This window comes from Lipotes vexillifer, unplaced genomic scaffold, assembly GCF_000442215.2.
Source record: "Lipotes vexillifer unplaced genomic scaffold, Lipotes_vexillifer_v1.1 scaffold814, whole genome shotgun sequence".
Taxonomy (NCBI): Eukaryota; Metazoa; Chordata; class Mammalia; order Artiodactyla; family Lipotidae; genus Lipotes; species Lipotes vexillifer.
In genome coordinates, this window is record NW_006784081.1 from 1,174,862 (window position 1) to 1,193,790 (window position 18,929).

Here is an 18,929-nt window from a genome sequence, read left to right on the forward strand (position 1 = left end):
CAAAGGTGAAGTACAAAGTAGGAACAACTGCAGAAGCCACGTCCCTGGGCAGGTTGAAGGGGGTGGGGTCGGCGCACGGGAGGAGCGCTTCGCCCTACTTATTCCATTTCCCCGTGCCTTTGGTCACCAAGCACAGGCGGTTGCCGCGGAAGCGACCAGTCCACAGCCCCCGCAGGGCTCAGCAATGAACCTGAACACTTCGTGTGGGTACCAAGGCTCCCAGCAGGCGTTGCGCTAGGCGGTTAGTGCGCAGGCGCGCGCAGTCAGCCTCCGACTCTACCCTCCCCGGCAAGCCCAGGCCTCAGTTCCAAGCTGGAGCCACCGACGCGAAGGGGGACGGGTTCCTCTTAAAAGAGAAACGGAGGCGGCGCGCGCTAGGTGGGCCCCTGTCCTCCCGCCGCTCTCCGGGCCTGCGCGCGACGCTTGGGAGGCGCAGGCGCAGTCGGGCTGAGGGCGGGTGGGGGCGCTCAGGTAAGGCCGGGGTGGGAGTGGGCCGCGGCGGGAGCTCTGGGCGGCCTGGGAGCTGCCTTAGGAATTGGCCCATCCGACGCAGTGTGAGTGTTCGGTGGGGCGGCCCGAGACGGAGTGGGGGGCGCCTTCCAGACCCCCCCCTTCCCCGCCCTCCTGTCCCGGCTCCACCCACAACGACCCAACTATGAGGAGCTCTCCCAATGCACACGACCTCTCCTTCCCTCATCAACCAGTAAAGACCGATGCCCTTTTGAAGATGAAACTGTTACCTTACCCTCTGCCCCTTCCTAGTCGAAATTTCCTTACCCATAGCTCCAGTTCTTCACGTCAGTGGGCCCAGGATCAGTCCATTCTGACTTTGCTGCAGTACCCCTGCCTCCCACCCCCAAGATACCCACCCCATAGCGCTAATTTACACGCCCTGTAATGGAAGCAGAGGTGGTTTGGACCCAGTGGCAGCGAATGCTATTGCAGTGGTTTAGTTCTGCCCCAATTCACCGTTGAGGAAACTGAGGCCCCAGCGGAGGGTGGAGCCGGGGCCTCTGGCCTCGGACCAGGTCGGCCCACACGCGTGTCTCCCCGACCCCGCAGGCCCTGGTACTCATGGCTGCCTCCCCTGCGGACGCGTCCCGCAGGCGGCGAGAGAAGCGGCGGCAGCTGGATGCGCGCCGCAGCAAGTGCCGCATCCGCCTGGGCGGCCACATGGAACAGTGGTGCCTCCTCAAGGAGCAGCTGGGCTTCTCCCTGCACTCGCAGCTGGCCAAGTTCCTGTTGGACCGGTTAGGGGCCGGGTCAAGGGTTCTGGCGGAGGGCACCCAGGCTGCAACACCCAGCACCCTACCCGCCCCCTTTCCCCCACATTAAGTGCTGGCCTGCTGCTCCTTCCCACTGGCAGATTTCTCACTTCAGCAGTAAGGCCAGTGTGATTTGTGTTCTCCCAGGGTCTCCCCCCACCTCTTGGTCCCGGAGAATAGGGGACCCCGTAAGTGTGTGAATGCCCAGAGCTGAGGGCAGTTGGCCACATGGGCCCCCACCTGACCTGCCTCTTGTCCCTCTGGCAGGTACACTTCTTCAGGCTGCGTACTTTGTGCAGGTGGGTAAGGAATGGCCAGGGGTAGAGACTTAGGAGCCAGAGAGAGAATAGGGGCAACAAGGAGTTGTGTGACCCAGAAACACCCTCTCTAAGGGGATTGGATAGGGGGGAGCCTTGAGTGAGTTTGGGAAGAGATGGGGGAGTTGGGGAGCCCAAGGAGGCAGCCTGTGGAGAAGGGAGCAATATCTCAGAACCCTGGGTTTTGGGCTCTGAAGAATGGTAAACTGGATAAGGAACCAGGGTTGCCCAGCGGGTGGGGTACAGGGCTGTCTGAGTGTGGCTCTCTAGGACGAGAGGAGAGGACCTCCCAGCTCACCCTGACTGTTGCCTTCACTGCTCTAGGTCCTGAGCCTGTGGCCCCCAAGGGTCTGCAGTATCTGGTGCTCCTGTCTCATGCTCACAGTCGAGAGTGCAGCCTGGTGCCTGGGCTGCGGGGACCTGGGGGCCGAGATGGGGGGCTTGTGTGGGAGTGCTCAGCCGGCCACACCTTCTCCTGGGGCCCCTCTTCAGGCCCCACATCTCCAGAGGAGCCCAATCCGGTGCCCCTTGCAAGTACTGGCCAGAGAAGCTGGCGCCCAGAAGCCAGGAGTGGGCCGGAGCCCGCAGGTAGGCTGGGGGAAAGAAGAGTTATGGAGAAAAAGGAGGGAAAAGTGTTCTTGTCCCTGTAGCTCAGATCCCCATTCTTTAAAAATGATCCTTTCTCCATGGAAAAACTCTATGGTGACAAGGAAATACATCCTCAAATATACTTTTAGGTACGAAAAGCGAAATACAGAATTGGATGTATGGTATATTACCGTTGGTGGAAAAATAAGAGGAGAAAGGAAAATATTTGTATATACTTATGAATGTATAGGATATTTCTAGAAGGGCATGTAGGAAACCAGGTTACCTGTAGGAGGAATGAGGTGGCTGGGGTATAGTATTGGAAAGGAGACTTTTCACATGGTTCAAAAAAAAAAAAACCCTTTTTTTTGAACCACGTGAATGTACCATCTCTAAAATAAAACAGCCCCTCCCACTCCAGTAGCCTCTGCCCCCTCTTCCTCCTTCCTAAGAGTCTTCCTACCACTTCAGACCTTAGAACTCCACCTGTCCCCATCCCTCCAATACAGAGTTCCTTCCCCTTTGACCCTACCTATGCCAACAGGTTTGGAATCTAAGCATGATGAGAGGACTGAGGAGGCCAGGTTGCCCAGGTGAGTTTGGGGTTGCGGGGGACAGGATAGATCTGGGTGGACAATGGGAGTGAGGGAGCAGGACTTCATGCTTGCCTTCCTTGGACCTGCAGAGAGGTGGGACCCCCACCGGAGGCCTTCCCATCCCTAGGAGAAGAAGACGGGGAAGAGGAAGATGAGGATGAAGAGGAGATGCTCAGTGATGCCAGCCCATGGACCTACAGCTCCTCCCCAGATGAGCAAGTTGGGGCTGAGGGAGGATGCTGAGCAGAGCAGGAGGAGGGAGGGGGTGACTGGCTGGGGAACCCAGAGCTTTGCAGACTTGAGGGAGAGGCTTGTTGGTGGAGAGGGCAGGGTAGGCTTCGGAAAAGGCAGAAAGAACTAGAGGCTTTGGATTGGGTGAAAAGGAAGTTAGGCTCTGGAGGAAAATGAAAGCTGAAAGTAGGTATGAACAGGGAGCCTGTGGTAGGGGTAGGGTTGTTCTGAGTTTGGGATCTTTGCAATTTAGGGGTTGGGGTTGGGCTGGGGCTGGCTGAGAATCCAGGGAGATAATGCCTTCCTCTTCTTCATTCTCCTTTCAGCAGTGAGCCAGATGCTCCCAGACCACCCCCTTCCCCTGTCACCCATGCACTTAAGGATGGGGAGATACCCCCGGCCCCTGCAGCTGTCCCAACTCCTCTTGCTTCGCCATCCTCATCAGCATCCTCATTGGGTTCTGGAGCTCCTCTGCCTGTGGAAGTCAGGATACAGCCAGAGCTCAGTGGGACCCCGCAAGCAGACCAGCAGACTGAGCCCCTGGCCAGGTAACCTGATGGCTGAGACAGAGGGCAGGGGCATCCTGGGACATGGCCCTCTCTCGAGGCCCTCTGCTCCCTCTTTGCTGCCCGTAGCCCTGGGAGTCAGGCTCAGTCTGCTCTGGCCTCGGCATGGGATGAGGACACTGCTCAGATCGGCCCCAAGAGAATTAGGTAGGACTGGGGGAAGTGGCTCTGGGTAGGGGAGGGAGCGGAGCGAGGTGGAGGGGAGGCTGCACAAGTCCTCATGCTTCCTCTTCTCCTCTGCCAGGAAAGCTGCCAAAAGAGAGCTGCTGCCCTGTGACTTCCCTGGCTGCGGAAGGATCTTCTCAAACCGGCAGTATTTGAATGTGAGGATGTGAGGGGTACAGGGTGGGTTCTGTGTAGCCTCATGGGTGGAGGAGGAGGGCTGAAGGAGAAGCTGAGGCAAAGAAGCCTAGGCTGTGGGGGGAATTCAGAGCCAGGCAGAGAAGGGTTGGGAGGGATGTGCAGAATTTGCCTGTAGTTGATAATCACTAATCCAGGTGACTAGTAGTTAAGGCAGAAAACCAAGCCTCAGGTGCGCGGCTGCTGCCCACTACTGCTTGTTACACAGGCCCTCTGATGACCACATGGAGATGATGGTGGCATTCCTCAGGCTTTTGGGGTGCTAGTGACTATTCTAAGCACTTGATATGTGTCAAGTCTTTTGATCTTCTCGGACAGAAATGTTAAGCATTGCCCAAGGCTTCTCAGCTAGTGTGTCATGGTGCTGGGTTCCTCACTCCATCGGGCTGCCTCGCCCTGCTGTCTCATGTGTGTGGTCCTCACTCCAGGAGGATTAGGGGACAGACCTGTCCCCAGCCTCACTGCAGGAGAGGTTTGAGGCACAGAGAGAGAAGAGTCCCAGCCCCACACTCAGCCAGAGCTCTCACAGGGTTCTGAGGCTGGGAGAGGACCCAGACCCGAGGGATGGTGAAGCCTGGGTGGATGGGATTTGGGAGAGGGGAAGGTCCCCAAGTGGTGGTGAAGCTCTGGGCTTCTGAGAAGAACATTCAGCAGGGCTGGTCAAACATACTTGAGTCTATTAATGGAGGGGACTGAAGTAGCTCCCAGCCGCAGTTTAATTGTGGGAAAATAGGATTATGGAGGAAGGGAAAGCGCGTGCAACGTGGTGAGCCAGGATGTGAAATTAGACCAGATAAAAAGAAAAATATTTCCCAGAAATACTTGGGGAGTTAAGGTTGAAGAACACACTATCCTTAAAAGTGTTCCAGGTTGAGGAGTGTGTGTGTGTGTGTGCGCGCGCGCGTGCTTCCAGAGCAGATTTAGGAGAAAATGATATAATCCCATGGTGAGCTATTAGGAAAAAGTAGGCCATCTGAGTGAGATTGTTGTACATTGATATTGATATCAAGGAGAATAAGCATACCCACCAAAAAAATGTGTTCCCATCCCTGGCAGATGGCAAATCCATAGTTAGGGAACCAAGAGTGTCACCAGGAGTGTACTTTTTTCAGGGACCTGGCCATTGCAAGGTGAGGTTGTGACAAAGAGGTGAGATAATGGAAGTTGAGGGCAGGATAGGGTGAGGGCAGAGTTTGGGGTCAGGAAGGGATGGGATTGGGGTGCTCATGTATAGGTAAGGACTGGCCAGGATGATATGAGCTGGCGGTGACAAGGAGAACTGTTGTGGGAGAGGGCAGAAGAGCCTGCCCGCTCGGTCAGCTCTGGTGGTTGCCCTGAGGAAACCATGTGCTTCCTCCCCTAGCACCACAAGAAGTACCAGCACATCCACCAAAAGTCCTTCTCCTGCCCAGAGCCGGCCTGTGGGAAGTCCTTCAACTTTAAGAAACACCTGAAGGAGCATGTGAAGCTGCACAGTGGTGAGTGGTGGAAATGCCTCCTCACCTCCCGCTGTGGGTCCCTTCCCCTCCCTCTGTGAGTGCCTTCACCTCCCCCAGGAGGCCAATCACCTCCTATCTGCAGGTCTTATCACACTGCTCTGGGATAGCTCTCACTCACACTCATCGTGCACTCTCTGTGTGTTTAGATCCTCCCTGCTTGAAACTGTCGTAGGTGCTGGGATACAGCAGTGAATAAAGCAGGCAGTACTCACCTAAGATGTCCACTCTAGTGAAGGGCTACAAAGAGCTGTGAAAGGTGCTTTGAGCAAAGACCTAAGTGAAGGGAGGAATGGAGGCTTCGCCACATCCACAGGCAGCACATGAGAGGACCCTAAACTGGCATCTGCGGGCATGTTCCAGGAATGGAGAGGAGGCCAGGAGATTAGAAAGGAAGGAAGAGAGGTCAGATAGGTGGTAGGGGCCTGCAAGACCACCATCGGTTGGCTTGGCTCCTGGCCAAATGTGATGGGCACCAGTGCGGTGGAGGGAGGGACAGAACTGATTTTAAAAGGAGCATTGTGACTGCCATGTGGAGAATAGGGGACAGCAGGAATGTGCAGTGCACAGTGATAGTGACCTAGACAGTCGAGTTGATGAGAAGTGGCTGGAGACTGACAAGAGAGTGAAGATGGAGCCAGGGCTACTGTGGGAAGAACAGATTGTCCATGGGTAGGACTGTGGAGTCAGGGGTGACTTGGAGGGGTCCAGCCTGAGCCGACAGGGCAGAAGGTGATGTGATTTCCTGAAAATGAGGGAGAAGCAGGCCTCAGGAAAGGGACGTGACATTTTATTTGGGACATGCTACTTAGGTATCCCAGAAAATATGAATCTTGTGTTCAGGGGAGATGTTGGGCAAGAAAAAAGTGCTCATCATGAGCATATGGGTCGTGTTTAGAGCCATGGGTGGAGTGTTCCTACAGGGAGAGAGTGAACATAGGTAGAGGAGAGGTCTGAGCAGGGCAGGTAGGAAGGGCAGCTACAGAGGTGCTGTTGGGGCAGGTGAAGAGAGCAGTATCTGAGGAGCCAAGTGGAGAAAGTACTCCAGGGAGGAGGGAGGGGTGAGATGTGCCGGTGCTGCAGAGCTGAGTGAGATGAGGATGCGCACAGGCCACCAGGCAGGGCGATGGGAAGCCATCCTTGACCAGATGACAAAATGGCATGTGACAAGGGAGATGACAGCCAGAACGGACTGGGTTCAGAGCAGAGACGAGCTAAGGAAGTGTAGACAGCAAGTATGGACAACTCTTCGGAGTTCTACTGTGAAGACAAGCAGAGAAATAGGTGTAAGTTGGAGGGCTGTGAGCCTGAGCACAGAGATGGGAATGATCCCACGGAGAGGAAAGGCTTGCTGATGCCAGAGTGGCTTTAGCAACCTTAAGTCGTTGGGGAGGGGTGTATCTGAGCACAGTTGGAGGGCAGCCACAGGGAAGCAGGGACTATTCACATATATGGGCACAGAAGCAAGTTGGCTGGTGGATTAGGTAGGGGGAGGATGTGGGCATTCTCTCCTAGCTCCTCTTCTTGGTGACTTATAAAACAAGGTCACTGCTGAGTGAGGTTGGTAGAAAGAGGAGGTCGTGTGGAAAATGCCCTTCTGAACTCTAGAAAGTGGGAGAGTGAACTGACCAAGGAGATGCAAAGGCATTGTGTGTGTGCGGTGGGGGTGAGGCTTGACACTTGTAGTTGTGTATGAAAGTAGAGCTCAAAGTGGGGTGAGGGTGGGGTGTTGTAGGTTGTGTTTCTGCCCTCCTTGGCATACATGTGCCGGCCTGGATCAGGCCAAGGGTTGTATTTATCCTGAGTTGGGCTTTAACCAAGCAGGCACAGCTGAGGAAGAGAGGGACAGGTGAGTTGGTAGTGTGAGTGGAGGAAGGCTACAAAGATGCCCTGGAAATGAACTGGGCAAAGAGACGGGATGGGGACAGTGCGAAGGCAGTGGGCTGCTGGACTGGCAGCCTGGAACTGTGGGATAACTGTAACAGGACAAGGTAGGGGGCCCTGGCTGGAACTGGGATGTCTGAAATTGTGATTTCAAGGGGGTGCAGTGATGGGGCATGACCTGGGAATGGTGGCTGAGAAGGGTTGTGGGGGGCAGCCAGGTCAGTGAAGGTCAGGGAACAGGGGAGGGGAGTGTTAGACATGTAGAAAACAAACTGACAGCAGTGGTGATGGCTGAGGAGAGGGCCTGGAGCCAGAGCTGTGTGGACTGCAGGAGCGTGATGGGGATGAAGGCTGTAGGGGTGTCTGTGTGGTCTGATGGCAGGGTATACAGAGCAGCGGTGGTACAGAGGTCTACAGGATGCCATGAAAAGCAAGGCTACCTCCTCTGCTGCAGGAGGTGTAGGAGAAAAACCACAGCAGGCCTGTGAGAACTGCTGGAGATGGGCGATGGGCAGGTGCTGTTAGAGCTGGCAGGGGGGCAGGTTCAGGGAGAAAGGAGAGGGGATTGGCTCTTGACACCCACAGGGCATCTGACAGGTCACACGGCACTGTTGGGGGTGTGTGTGGGAGGAGTGAGATATGCAGGCTGAATAGGAACAGTACTCCTTTGGGGGACAGTGGGGGTGGACCAAGGAAGGGCCTCAGCTTGGGGATGGATGCTGGGCTGTCCCCCATGTGCCTACAGATACCCGAGACTACATCTGTGAGTTCTGCGCCCGTTCTTTCCGCACCAGCAGCAACTTGGCCATCCACCGGCGCATCCACACTGGAGAGAAACCCCTGCAGTGAGTGTGGGGAAGAGAGCCCGGGGTGGGGGGAAATGGGGAGGTGCTGGCAGGACATCTGGGCAGCTGGAACCAGGAGGACCCCCTGGGGAAGTCAAGATGGGCTGAGGCCCGTTTCTTCCCCCTGCTGTCCCTGGCTCAGGTGTGAGATCTGCGGGTTCACCTGCCGCCAGAAGGCGTCCCTGAACTGGCATCGGCGCAAGCATGCAGAGACGGTGGCTGCCTTGCGATTCCCCTGTGAGTTCTGCGGCAAGCGCTTCGAGAAGCCAGACAGTGTCACAGCTCACCGCAGCAAAAGCCACCCCGCCTTGCTCCTGGCCCCACAAGAATCAGCTGGTCCATTGGAGTCCTGTTCCAGCATCTCTGCCCCTGCATCCCTGGGGACAGATGAGGGATCCAGGCCCTCTCTGGCTCATCACGCTCCCACACTGCTCCCTTAGCAGTGAGCACTCCCCAGAATTTGGGGAGCCAGGGACTGGAAAGGAGGAAGAAGGGCCAGATGACTGGTCCCTGGGGACTAGGGTGATGGGGAGTGCAGGGCAGGGGCAAGACTGTGCTCTAGGGGAGCCAGGCTACTTTAGTCTTCCTAAAGGACAGAATAAACCCAGTATTTTACATGGACGTGTGTGAGCAGAGCAGCAGAGCGAGTGTTTTGGCACCTGAGGTACAGGAATCTTGATTCCTTTGGAAGCAGGCTCTCCTGGAATGTGCCTGAGTGCACCCTAAGTGCAGGCCTTATTCTTCTCTCTGCAGACCCCCACCTGCACCCACCCTGAAGACCCAGCTTTCTTTCCCAATTCGCTTTGGCACTCCTTCCACTCTTGCATTCAAGCAAGGCACTAGGTAATTCCAGAGGGTTGGGCTGGAGTAGGATTAGAGGTATGTGTTCCTGGGCCACATTTGTACTCTCCACTAACCAAGAGAACCAAATGTATAGGGGCCCCTGAAGAGTCTTGCCTTCCAGTGCAAAAATGAGGGGGCTATATGTACAAGATTGCTGAGCTAGCTTGGGAAGGGACCAGAGACCTTGAAATTTTGAAAGGGCCTGTCTCTTGGGTGACTCCTGAAGTCTGCAAATACAGCAGCCTCAGGTTTGACAAAGGGAGCTCTTGGCATCTGGAACTCAAATAATTCTTTATTTCACCACCTGCAAGCAAAAAAATCGCTGGCCAATTACAGGGAATTTTCATCCCTGCGCTGTGGCCTCTGTGGAGCTCCGTTTCCTCATGGCTCCAAGCTTAATTTGTGTATAGCGTTCTTACTGCACTTGGCAGTGCCCAGCTTTGTGGACCCATGTGGTCTTGACTCAGGTCCCAGGGTTGATGTCCCCCACCTGGAGAACACTGTCCTGAGAGGCACCTTGATCTGTACACCAACAGGTCTGTCCCATGGGACAGGTGGGCAGCCACGCTGAGAGCTCCTGCCCACCTTTACATGGTGCGAAGACTTCTCCGGGTGCTTCTGGTGTGGAGATATCTTTCAGTGAAGTGAGCTTTCCCACTATCTCTCCTCAAATTTCCCATCTCTCAGAAGCTGAGGGAGAAAGCAGCAGAGAGACTAACAGTCAAGTGAAAGGAAGAGGCAAGAAAACCACAGGGCCTGTGGGATGTGACTCCAGCCACATCTGTGGTCATTACCTGAAGAGGCAGTACAACAAAAGTATCTAGAAAGAAGAGGTAGAGGACACTCAGGCTGGAAAAAGGAGATGGGACAAGAGAAGACAGGATGCTGATGGGAAAACAGGAAACACCTGAGAGCACAGCAGCAGGGGTGGGACACACCAATACTTGGGCGCTCTTCCACGTGTGGGGTCTGGGAGGTTCCCCCTGCACCTACACCTCAGAGGGGGAGAAGGGCGGACAGAGAACAGGCAAAGAGCTGACAGGCGAAGCAGGTGTAGGGGTGCAGCGAGAGGCCAGGTGAAGTGCTACCAACAGAGATGGAGAAAGGTAATATGCCGCGCTGTCTTTCCACGGAACTCCATCTGCGAGTTGTCCCACCCATCCCTATGGCACTATAAAAGTGCTTATCTAGCCACGTCCGGAGACTCTCAGCAAGTCTTTCTCAACTGAGACACAAAAAGCCCTGGCTTTTCCTGTCCTGCTTGCCCAGCAAAGATGAGGGCAGTGCCCACCTTGGCCTCAGTGGCAGTGGCAGCTGTAGCTGCGGCGGCGCGAGCACGTGTGTGGGCCCGCTGGTGCTGTGACAGGGAGCGGCTGTGGCTGAAACACTTGCCACACTCCGCACATTCCGCCGGCCGCTCGCCCAGGTGCGTTTTGCGGTGCAGTGCCAGCTTGGAGCCCACACTGAAGGCTTTGCCACACTCAGGGCACTTGTGGGGCTTGTGGCCAGCATGGTTGCGCCGGTGCACGTTGAGGTTGGACACGCACGTGAAGTGCTTGCCGCACAACTCACAGCGGTAGGGCTTCTCGCCTGTGTGTGTGCGCCTGTGCTTTGTGAGGTCCGAGCGGTCGCTGAAGGAGCGGCCACACTCGGCACAGGGGAAGGGCCTCTCACCTGTGTGGATGCGCTGGTGCACCACAAGGTCGGAGCGCTGCCCGAAGCCCTTGCCACACGTGGCGCATGCGTGTGGCCGCTCTCCCTGGTGGCTGCGCCGATGGCGCAGCAGCGTGGAGCTCTCGCTGAAGCGGCGCCCGCAGTCGCTGCACGCGTAGGGCTTCTCGCCCGTGTGCGTGCGCTGATGGCGCACCAGGGTGGCGCTCTCCAAGAAGCCCTTGCCACACTCTGGGCATTTGAAAGGTTTCTCACCCGAGTGCGTCTGCAGGTGTCGCGTTAGTGTGGAGCTCTTGCCAAAGCTCTTGCCACACATACCACATTGGTGTGCGTCCGAAGTGCCTGGCTGCCGAAGTGTGGAGTCACCAGGGCTCCTGGCCGCGTGCACACGCAAATGGCTCCGAAGCCCCGCACCGCTGCGGAATGCCCGCGGGCACTGAGTGCAGCGATGGAGTGTGTCAGCGGGCACGGCCGGTGTCCCCCACGGGTGTGCCCGTGCCTGGTGGAAGCGCAGTGCGCTCTGGCGGAAGGCACGAGGGCACAGCGGACAGCGGCGGGGCCGCTCGGGAGGGTGCCAGTGGCGCCTGTGCAGCAGCAGAGCCGGGAGGTGTGGGAAGCAGCGGCCGCAAGCTCGGCAGCGGCAGGAGCGGCTGCGCCGCCTGTGCGCGCTCTGGTGTAGGTCAAGGCGGCCGCTGTGATGGAAGCTCTGGCCACACTCATTGCAGATGTAGAGCGTCTGGCCCGCATGAGTGCGTCGGTGCGCACGGAGGTCTGCGGCCTGTGCGCAGCGCTCGCCGCACTCTAGACAGCGGAAGCAGCTGTCGCCACCATGGGCGCGCTCATGCCGCAGCAGCACCGAGCTGTAGCGGAAGCTCTTTCCACACTCACTGCACCCATAAGGCCTGCCGGCTGCTGCCTCTGAGGCAGCAGCGAGCATGATGAGGGCCAGGCCGGGCGCCCTCAGGGTGCAGCGTGCCACTCACACTCTGGAGTCCACCTCCTCCAGCTGAGAGTTATTTTCAGTTTTCTTAAGGCCTAGAAAGGGAACGGTAGCAGAGGGAAGAGAGGGAGGCCCGGAAAACTGGTCCGCGGATTCCGGGGTTCCTTCTCTCACAGCAGGTGCGGTGGCTGTTTCAGAGGTGGGCTGCAGCTAGGTTTACCATGTACCGTGAGCCCTGTAGGGAGAAGGTCACTGTGAGCCCCAGCAACATCTATGACAGCTACACCTTGGGGAATGGAGGGGCAAGCACAGGCTCCCTGTTTTCTGTACCTTCCCCAGCTAGACCATCTCCGGAGTTCCATTCTCCAATAGGAGGCAAAGCCATGGGAGTCCTAGAAATATGGGGGGGAGGGGTACTTGTGCCACCAGGAAGGGCAGTAGGGACTCAAGAGGGGAGCTTTCCTCCAGTACACTGCTCAGGAGGGAAGGAAGAGTGTCCAGCTTGTTTTATGACCTTAGCCCAGAGACCTTGGCCTGGAGATGCACTAGGAAACGACCAAGGAGGGGTGGGTAATGAGAAGTCCCCTGGGCCTAAACCACATCAACGCCTTCCTCTGAAGACCCAGGGTTTCCTGAGTAACCAGTGTGAACCCAGCCAAGCCTGGGTTGGAAGCGGTGAAGCATAAACCTATCCAGCAGCAGCCTGGGCAAAAGGCTCAGGAACGGCTGGGACCAGGGCAAGGGAAGGTATCTGAGAAAACCCAAAGTATTGCTCCTTGGCTTTGGACAGCACCTGATACACAATCATACCACATCAGTACACAGTCTCAAAGTTCCGTGACCTAGCCTTGAGAAAGCAACTCAGGACCCAGGAAAGGGGTAAAAGGAAGCATGGATAATTCACAAAGAATATTATCAAAAGTTGATGGCATTATCAAAGAAGTGATTTTCACATTTCTAGGGAAGGCTGGGGAGAAGGAAGGGACATCCTTTCTAATTCTCAGGGCATTCAAGTTGTTTGCAAACATTCTGCAGACTTTCCTCATTGCCCCAGCTCCAGGGATCTGAGAACCTAGAGTAGCAAAGAAGCCCCTCTATGGGGATGGAATCTGCTCTGCTATTTTCTTTATCTCAAGTGGTATCCCTGAATCCTTCTGACAAGTTGGTCCAGGTGGCTCTCTGTGAGCTGGGTCAGCATTTGTGCACAGAACCTCCTGTGCCCTCTATTTAGAGCACAAATTGGGTTGCTCTCCTCACCTGACTGGCCTCACCACTGACTGTTCCCCTCAAGACCCATGGATCTGTCCCCAGTTCAGTTCAGTGGGACACGGGAGACAGGTATTGTCACTGTAAGTTATAGGCCATGTCACCCAACAGATCAGTGAGAGTAAGCAAACAAAATAGTCATCAGTCATTTTCTTATTAGCAGATGGAAACTCAAATACCCAGAGCTGTGGTTAAAACACCCCATAGATGCGGTCCTCATCTTTTGGACGCAAATAGGGTCAATTGAAAAAAGCCTTTAAAACTACAGACCTGCAGGGGTGGGCTCTGAAGCTTCTGTTCCCCTCCTTCTTGGGAAGGAGGGGTGGATATAGCATGTTCTCTCCCTGTGCCTCTGGAGCAGGATGTGCTGTGCCCTGCAGGAAGGATAAAATAAGAGGGACAATGTGAATTTAAACTGAGCAAAGGGGACAGATGCAGGTAGAAAAGAAAGAAGGAAACATTTCTTGGAAGAGGGTATTTTTAAAATGGATATTTTCAAATATAAAAAACTAACAAGAATAGTACTACAAATCACTCACTCACCTTCAGCATCTATTTACATTTTGCTATTTCGTTTCATCTATGACACTCCTCCCACCCTACCCCAGCCCAGACACCATTTTTTTGTGGGGGGAGTCTGGAGTATTTTAAATCCTAGACATCTTATTCAAAGAGGATGAGTTTTAAACAAAATCTGCAAGCAGGGGCAAGAGCCCCTCTGCAGACCTGAGAGCAGACTTTAGAGGGAGTTTCTTGGTTCTTCCAGAGACAGTTTTCAGCCCAGACACTTGCTTGGGCTGCTAATTATAGCTGGTCAAATTCAAAAGAATGTTTGCCCTTGTGTGAATAAAACCTTCTCTCAAGGGTCAGTGGTTGATCGCAAATGGCAAAGAGAGCAATGCTTATGTCCTAGTGAGTATTCCCCCTCACCTGAGTGTCTCTGGAGACCCTGGCACCTCTCAGGCCAAGTTTCTGGGATTACACCCTCTGCCTTCAAGGGCACATGCCCAAGGAAGGTAAGACAAATGCACAAATGAAAACACACACACATAAATGACATATAAACAAAGATACCATTTTGCCCCATCACAGACATGGAATAAGAGACCCTGGTCAAGGGTGCAGGTTTTGTGCTTGAGTGCCAGGGTGTATCCTTCAAGTCTCTCTTCTGTACCTCACCCCATGCTGGAGCTTGCCCTGGAAGGAAAGGGTCTATGCATGGGAGGAAATCTGAAAGAAAAAAAAAAATATTACTGTGCCAAAAGAAGAACCATTTTTAGATTGTCCTAACCATCATTTTCCTGATTGAGTTCTGAAGTTGCTATACCACCAAATTTCTTTGACTTTTGGAAAAAAAATAAGTACAAGGGAGGCTTCGAAAGAGGGAAGGGGGTAATTACGTGTGAATTGATGAAAAGTCTTAATTGTTCAATACTTTAAAGTATTTTAGTACCTTTCAAGTATTTAATACTTACAAACTTATTATATGTAATTAATAAGACAATTACTAAGAAGATAAGCTAATGGCAAAAATTAATATTCACAATAAATTTGTTTCGTATACCACGAAACTTGTTTCTTAATAGATATTGCAGACATTTCATGCCATATCTAACTGTTCACAGGAGTGTTGGACTTAATCAGGATTTAGTACATTTACTAACAATCTACTGTGAGAGAAGTGTAGTTCTTTTTCTTCTGAGTTGTGTTGTTCAGTCAGTATAAAGATTTTCCTCCCTGGTTATCTTTTCTGCCAGGCCAACATTCCTGGGGCAAGTGATCATCTCACAATTCCTCCATCTTGAAGCCAGAGTTGGATAAAACTGGTCTGGGCTGCAGGAGTGGGTCTGAGGGCTGTCTCAGCTGTGCTGTCTGCTACAGTAGCCACAAGCCACATGTGGCAACTGAAACTTGAAATGTGGCTGGTCCAAAGTGAGACGTGCTATAGGTCAAATACACTCCTAACTTCAAAGACTTAGTATGAAAAAAGAATACAAAATATCTCATTAATAATGTTTAATGTTGACTATATATTGAAATACTATTTTATATATATTGGGTTAAATGAAATATATTTTTAAAATTTAGTTCACCTGTTTTTAAGGAAAGTGATGATTACAGATGTGGCTCACATTTCTGTTCTATTAGATAGTGTTTGCCAAATGGCCTTTCCAAATCCTGGAACAATGTACAAAGGGAGGCTGACCCACCTCACAGTCCCTGAAGGGGACTGCATGGGAAGAGGTCACCAACTGCCCTGACCCTTAGAGCCTCAGTAACCAGAAGATAGCCACTCTCCTCATCTCCTAAGATGTGGGGCTCTGGCCACACCCTCCAGAGGGCCCATCTGCTCTTCAGGAAAGTGAGTATCTGTACTGCCATCTAGGAGACCTGGTTGGGACTTGGGGTTATAACTCATGCAAAGCCTATCACTGCTGCTCTCCAGTTATTACTAGCATCAATATGGAATGGCTCTCATATGTTTCTGTGTATGTACCCCTTTCATCCTCCCAGTAGTCCTTTGAGGTGGGTACTACTGGTTACCCCTATGTGACTTGAGGTTCCCCTGCGGTGCAAGCTCATCCAGAGCCACAAGGACGGCAGGTGGGTCCAGGGACAGGAAGGGGATGGCAGGCTGGGAGGCCCATCTCGGGCTCTCCCCAATAGTCCCCAACCCTTCCTGGCCCTGGCCAGATGGCAGCAGTGCGGCAGGAAGCCCCTGGCGGCCCCAGGGACCACCATTGGACCGGGGCTCACTCTGTGTACTCTGCGGTGGATTCCTTTGCGGTCCTGGTAGAGGAAAGGAAACGGTCAGCCTAAGAAGTGGTTTGGGGAGCAGTAGCTACATTCGGGAGAGAAGATTCTTCTGCTGGCCTCTCTATATATACTTAAACCCCACCCTGGTCCCAGTCCTAAAGTCTGTTGCCCAGCCCTAATGACAATGTAGTCTCCAGGACTCTGAGACACCCTTAGAGGCTGCTGAAATTTACATCCATCTAGAAGCAAATAACCCACTTCTCACTGTTGGGAGGAGGAGGGGGGAGGAACTGGATGGATGGAATAGTTTCCCTGACCCTCTGGAGCCGGCTTTGGGGCCTTTCCACTTGTAGTTCTTTCTACCTGAAAGCCCTTTCTCCTCCTTCATTCAGGGCTCTGCTCCAATAATCCCTCCTCAGAGAAGCCCTACGGAGCACCTTCACTCCTCCAAAACAGTGACTCCCAATCTACTCTGGAAAGGTTTCGGTCTCTTTTCTAGGTGAGCATGGGGTATGAAATCCAGAGCACCAGAATGGCCAGTCCTCACTTCCCTTTTTCCCATAACAGAAACAAGGTCCAGTACTTTAAAAGACATTGCCCCTTCCAGCTTCAGATCCAGTCTGACATGTTTAAGGAGTTGGTGGAAACAGGAATGACAGCTCCCTCCCCATTCCAAGTACCCAAGCCCGATCATGATCCAAACAGATTCTTTTGCAAGGTTGTTTCACGAAGATTTTCCTGTGAACTCTGGGAAGTGTGGAGAATGTATGTATGTTAACAGGGAGAGAACATAGTAGGATAGATTATTCTCTATGTTCCTTTCACACATGGGCAAGACTACAGCACAGAAGAGCCAGAGGAGCCCAGAACTGGGATGAGGAAGGGACTATATGGTACTTTGCACTCTTCCTATAGGCCTAGCAAGAAGCTGGGCACACATAAGGCATCTAATACTTTTTTTTAAATGATGTATTAATCTGGAATACAATTCTTTCAAACGTTAGGTTCCTGGAGGAGAGGGCGTCTCTCTAGTCATCTTATCCTCCACAGCCCTATCCACTGCATATACTGCAAATACTCTGACTTGGTTTACTAAGTCCTTAACTGCAACCTGTGTAGGAGACCGGAGAGGCAAGTGTCCAAATTCTGGGTCTTCCATTACCAGCTGTGTGACCTTGGACAGGGGACGTGGGCTGTCTAACACTCCTGCCTGAGAAAACTCAGTAAAGAAAGCTGCGATAATGTTTCCTATGAAAAGAGGGAAGGCGTTAAGTCTGAGAACTGCAGTTGCCGAGTTTTTAGGATTTACTCTCCCCAGGTAAATTTTATGGAACCCTGAAAAAGAGGTCTGACTCTTACCACCTAAGCATCCTAAACGTTCTGCAAGACCTTTTTTAAGTCTTTTCCCCCCGACCCACCCCGCAAAAGAACCCTACTTAACAGGATTAGAGCAGTGTGTGGCTTTCGTAGACCCTCCCCACACACCCGCAGCTTCGAGAGTAAGTAGTGACATTGGTTACTCATTTTAAGACTTGGTGCCTAGTACTTAACGGGAGCTGAGCACAACTGTTCGAGGAATGAGGAACGCCCCACAGCAGCAGGTCGCCTTCCCTGGCCCTCCCGCAGCGCAGCCAATCCCGGGTGCATCAGTCAGTTTTCGTCACGAGTTACTGGTCAGATCCTCCTTGCACGAAACTTCCCACCCCGGGCCCACCCCAGCTCTTCACACTTGGCGCCAGCCCACGCGAAGGGCAAGACGGCACCAAAAACGTAGTGGAGAGTAGGGGGCGTTTAACATCGACCGAGCCCAGAGGCTGCCGCTGCCCTTTTAAACTGACTCAGCCTGGCGATGTCCGCATCGTGGGGCCGCCAGCCACGAAGGTCACCAGGGGAGGGCTAGCGAGGACATACGGAGGGCAAGGCCTGGGAGGAGCAGGCCGCGAGGCAGCAGCGGGCGTGCGCCGGCCAATCGCTTACTCCACTGCGGCGCCGCGTCACTCGTTGCCGGGGCGTCGTTCTCGACGGCTGCAAACGCTAGCCGCCCGGAGCGGAGGGAAGAAGCCGGGCGCAAGTTGGGGACCACTGCCCCGCGCTAACCCTCCCTCCCGGCCCTTCGGTCCCCTCACCGGTCGCCGACTGGATCCTCGGACACCGCGCGGCTCCCACTCAGCTGGCTCGCCGACCCCAGCCTGCCGCACTGCGGGACTGGGGCGGGGAAGGGAGGGAAGGAGCTGGCGGAGCGCGGGGCCGCCGAGTGAGGGGAGCTGGGAGGCGCCTCGGGATTGGGGGTCACGCTCCAGCCCCGCTCTCCCGGGTTGGCCAGTGGTGTTCCTCATGAGGGTCGCGTCACCGGTTGCTGGGAGGACTAGGAGACGTAAGAAAGCTCCACTAAAGGTTCAGCCTCGCCTGCCCAAGCCAGAAATCCCAGTAAGGGGGCGGAGCTAAAAGGCGGAGCCTAGGGAGACTCCGGTTCCGCCTCCCTCCCTTGTCAAGGCCCCGCCTTCTTCCCAGGCTTAACCAGTCCCTGCCTCCTCTTTTGTCCACGTCCACGCCCCGGGTCTCTTCCAGCCCAATCAGAGGAAAAGGCGCTGACCCACGTGCACCTCCTCAGCATCCAGTGGCTGGGTCCAGATGCCCTATATGGCGTTCCTGCGGCTCACAGGCGCCCGCTGGGTCGCCAAGGGGGGTCCCCGCGGGTGCTACAGCCGGGGTTACGGGTGCCCGGCGCTGTGTGGCCTTGGGGGGCCACCCGCCCGAACAGTCCCGGCAGTAAGTTAGTGACTTCTTACAATGAGGCCAGACTTGATACCTATTATCTTAATCCTCGCCACAGCTCTGCCAAGGAGGCACACACAAATTAATGACCCATCCAGGGTCGCACTGCCAGTGTTAGGGGTAATCCTGGCCTGCTTGCCAATTGTTTCTACAAGAGCTTACTGGCTGAGCTCTCTGTGCAATGTCTTGTTCCACTGAGATGTGCTCTTAGTGTTGGTTTCCGGAAACGCTTTGGGGAATGTGACTCTCTCCTCTTCAGGGCTGCCTATCAGACCCTGGATGATGGCTCTCAGGACCATTGTTTACCATTTCTAATCTTCCTTTCAAGGTCACTTAGTACCACACATCCTGCCACTCATCCAGAGCTTCGCTCGGCTCAGGGGTTCCATAAATCAGCGTACACTTAGATCCCTCAGACCTTCCCCTTGCTTTTTTATAAACTAAACAAACCCATGCATAAGCACACATATTAAGAAATGGAATATTTCCAGAACCCCAGAAAACCCTTTGGCCCACTTCTTGTCTCTAC

General features: G+C 54.1%; 2 protein-coding genes across 4 annotated transcripts; one reads left to right on the forward strand and one right to left on the reverse strand.

Moving 5' to 3' along the window:
* The first annotated feature begins 506 nt into the window (after positions 1-506).
* ZNF692 (zinc finger protein 692) lies at positions 507-8,766 on the forward strand. 3 transcript variants are annotated; one of them, XM_007456504.1, is made up of 12 exons: positions 507-554; positions 1,063-1,250; positions 1,533-1,564; positions 1,907-2,170; positions 2,715-2,763; positions 2,856-2,981; positions 3,327-3,545; positions 3,633-3,710; positions 3,808-3,886; positions 5,287-5,401; positions 8,049-8,148; positions 8,291-8,766. In XM_007456504.1, the coding sequence occupies exons 2-12, from the start codon at positions 1,075-1,077 to the stop codon at positions 8,586-8,588; spliced, it is 1,536 nt and encodes a 511-aa protein (XP_007456566.1). In that variant the 5' UTR covers positions 507-554; positions 1,063-1,074; the 3' UTR covers positions 8,589-8,766. The 3 variants fall into 3 exon arrangements, with proteins under 3 accessions (XP_007456566.1, XP_007456568.1, XP_007456567.1); XM_007456506.1 differs by lacking the exon at positions 507-554 and having other exon boundaries at positions 1,072-1,250; positions 3,324-3,545; positions 8,291-8,588; XM_007456505.1 differs by lacking the exons at positions 507-554; positions 2,856-2,981 and having other exon boundaries at positions 1,075-1,250; positions 3,324-3,545; positions 8,291-8,588.
* A 1,432-nt stretch (positions 8,767-10,198) lies between these two features.
* On the reverse strand, positions 10,199-11,599 carry ZNF672 (zinc finger protein 672). Its single transcript, XM_007456516.1, has one exon. It carries the CDS (start codon positions 11,597-11,599, stop codon positions 10,199-10,201), a length of 1,401 nt encoding a protein of 466 aa, XP_007456578.1.
* Positions 11,600-18,929: the final 7,330 nt, after the last annotated feature.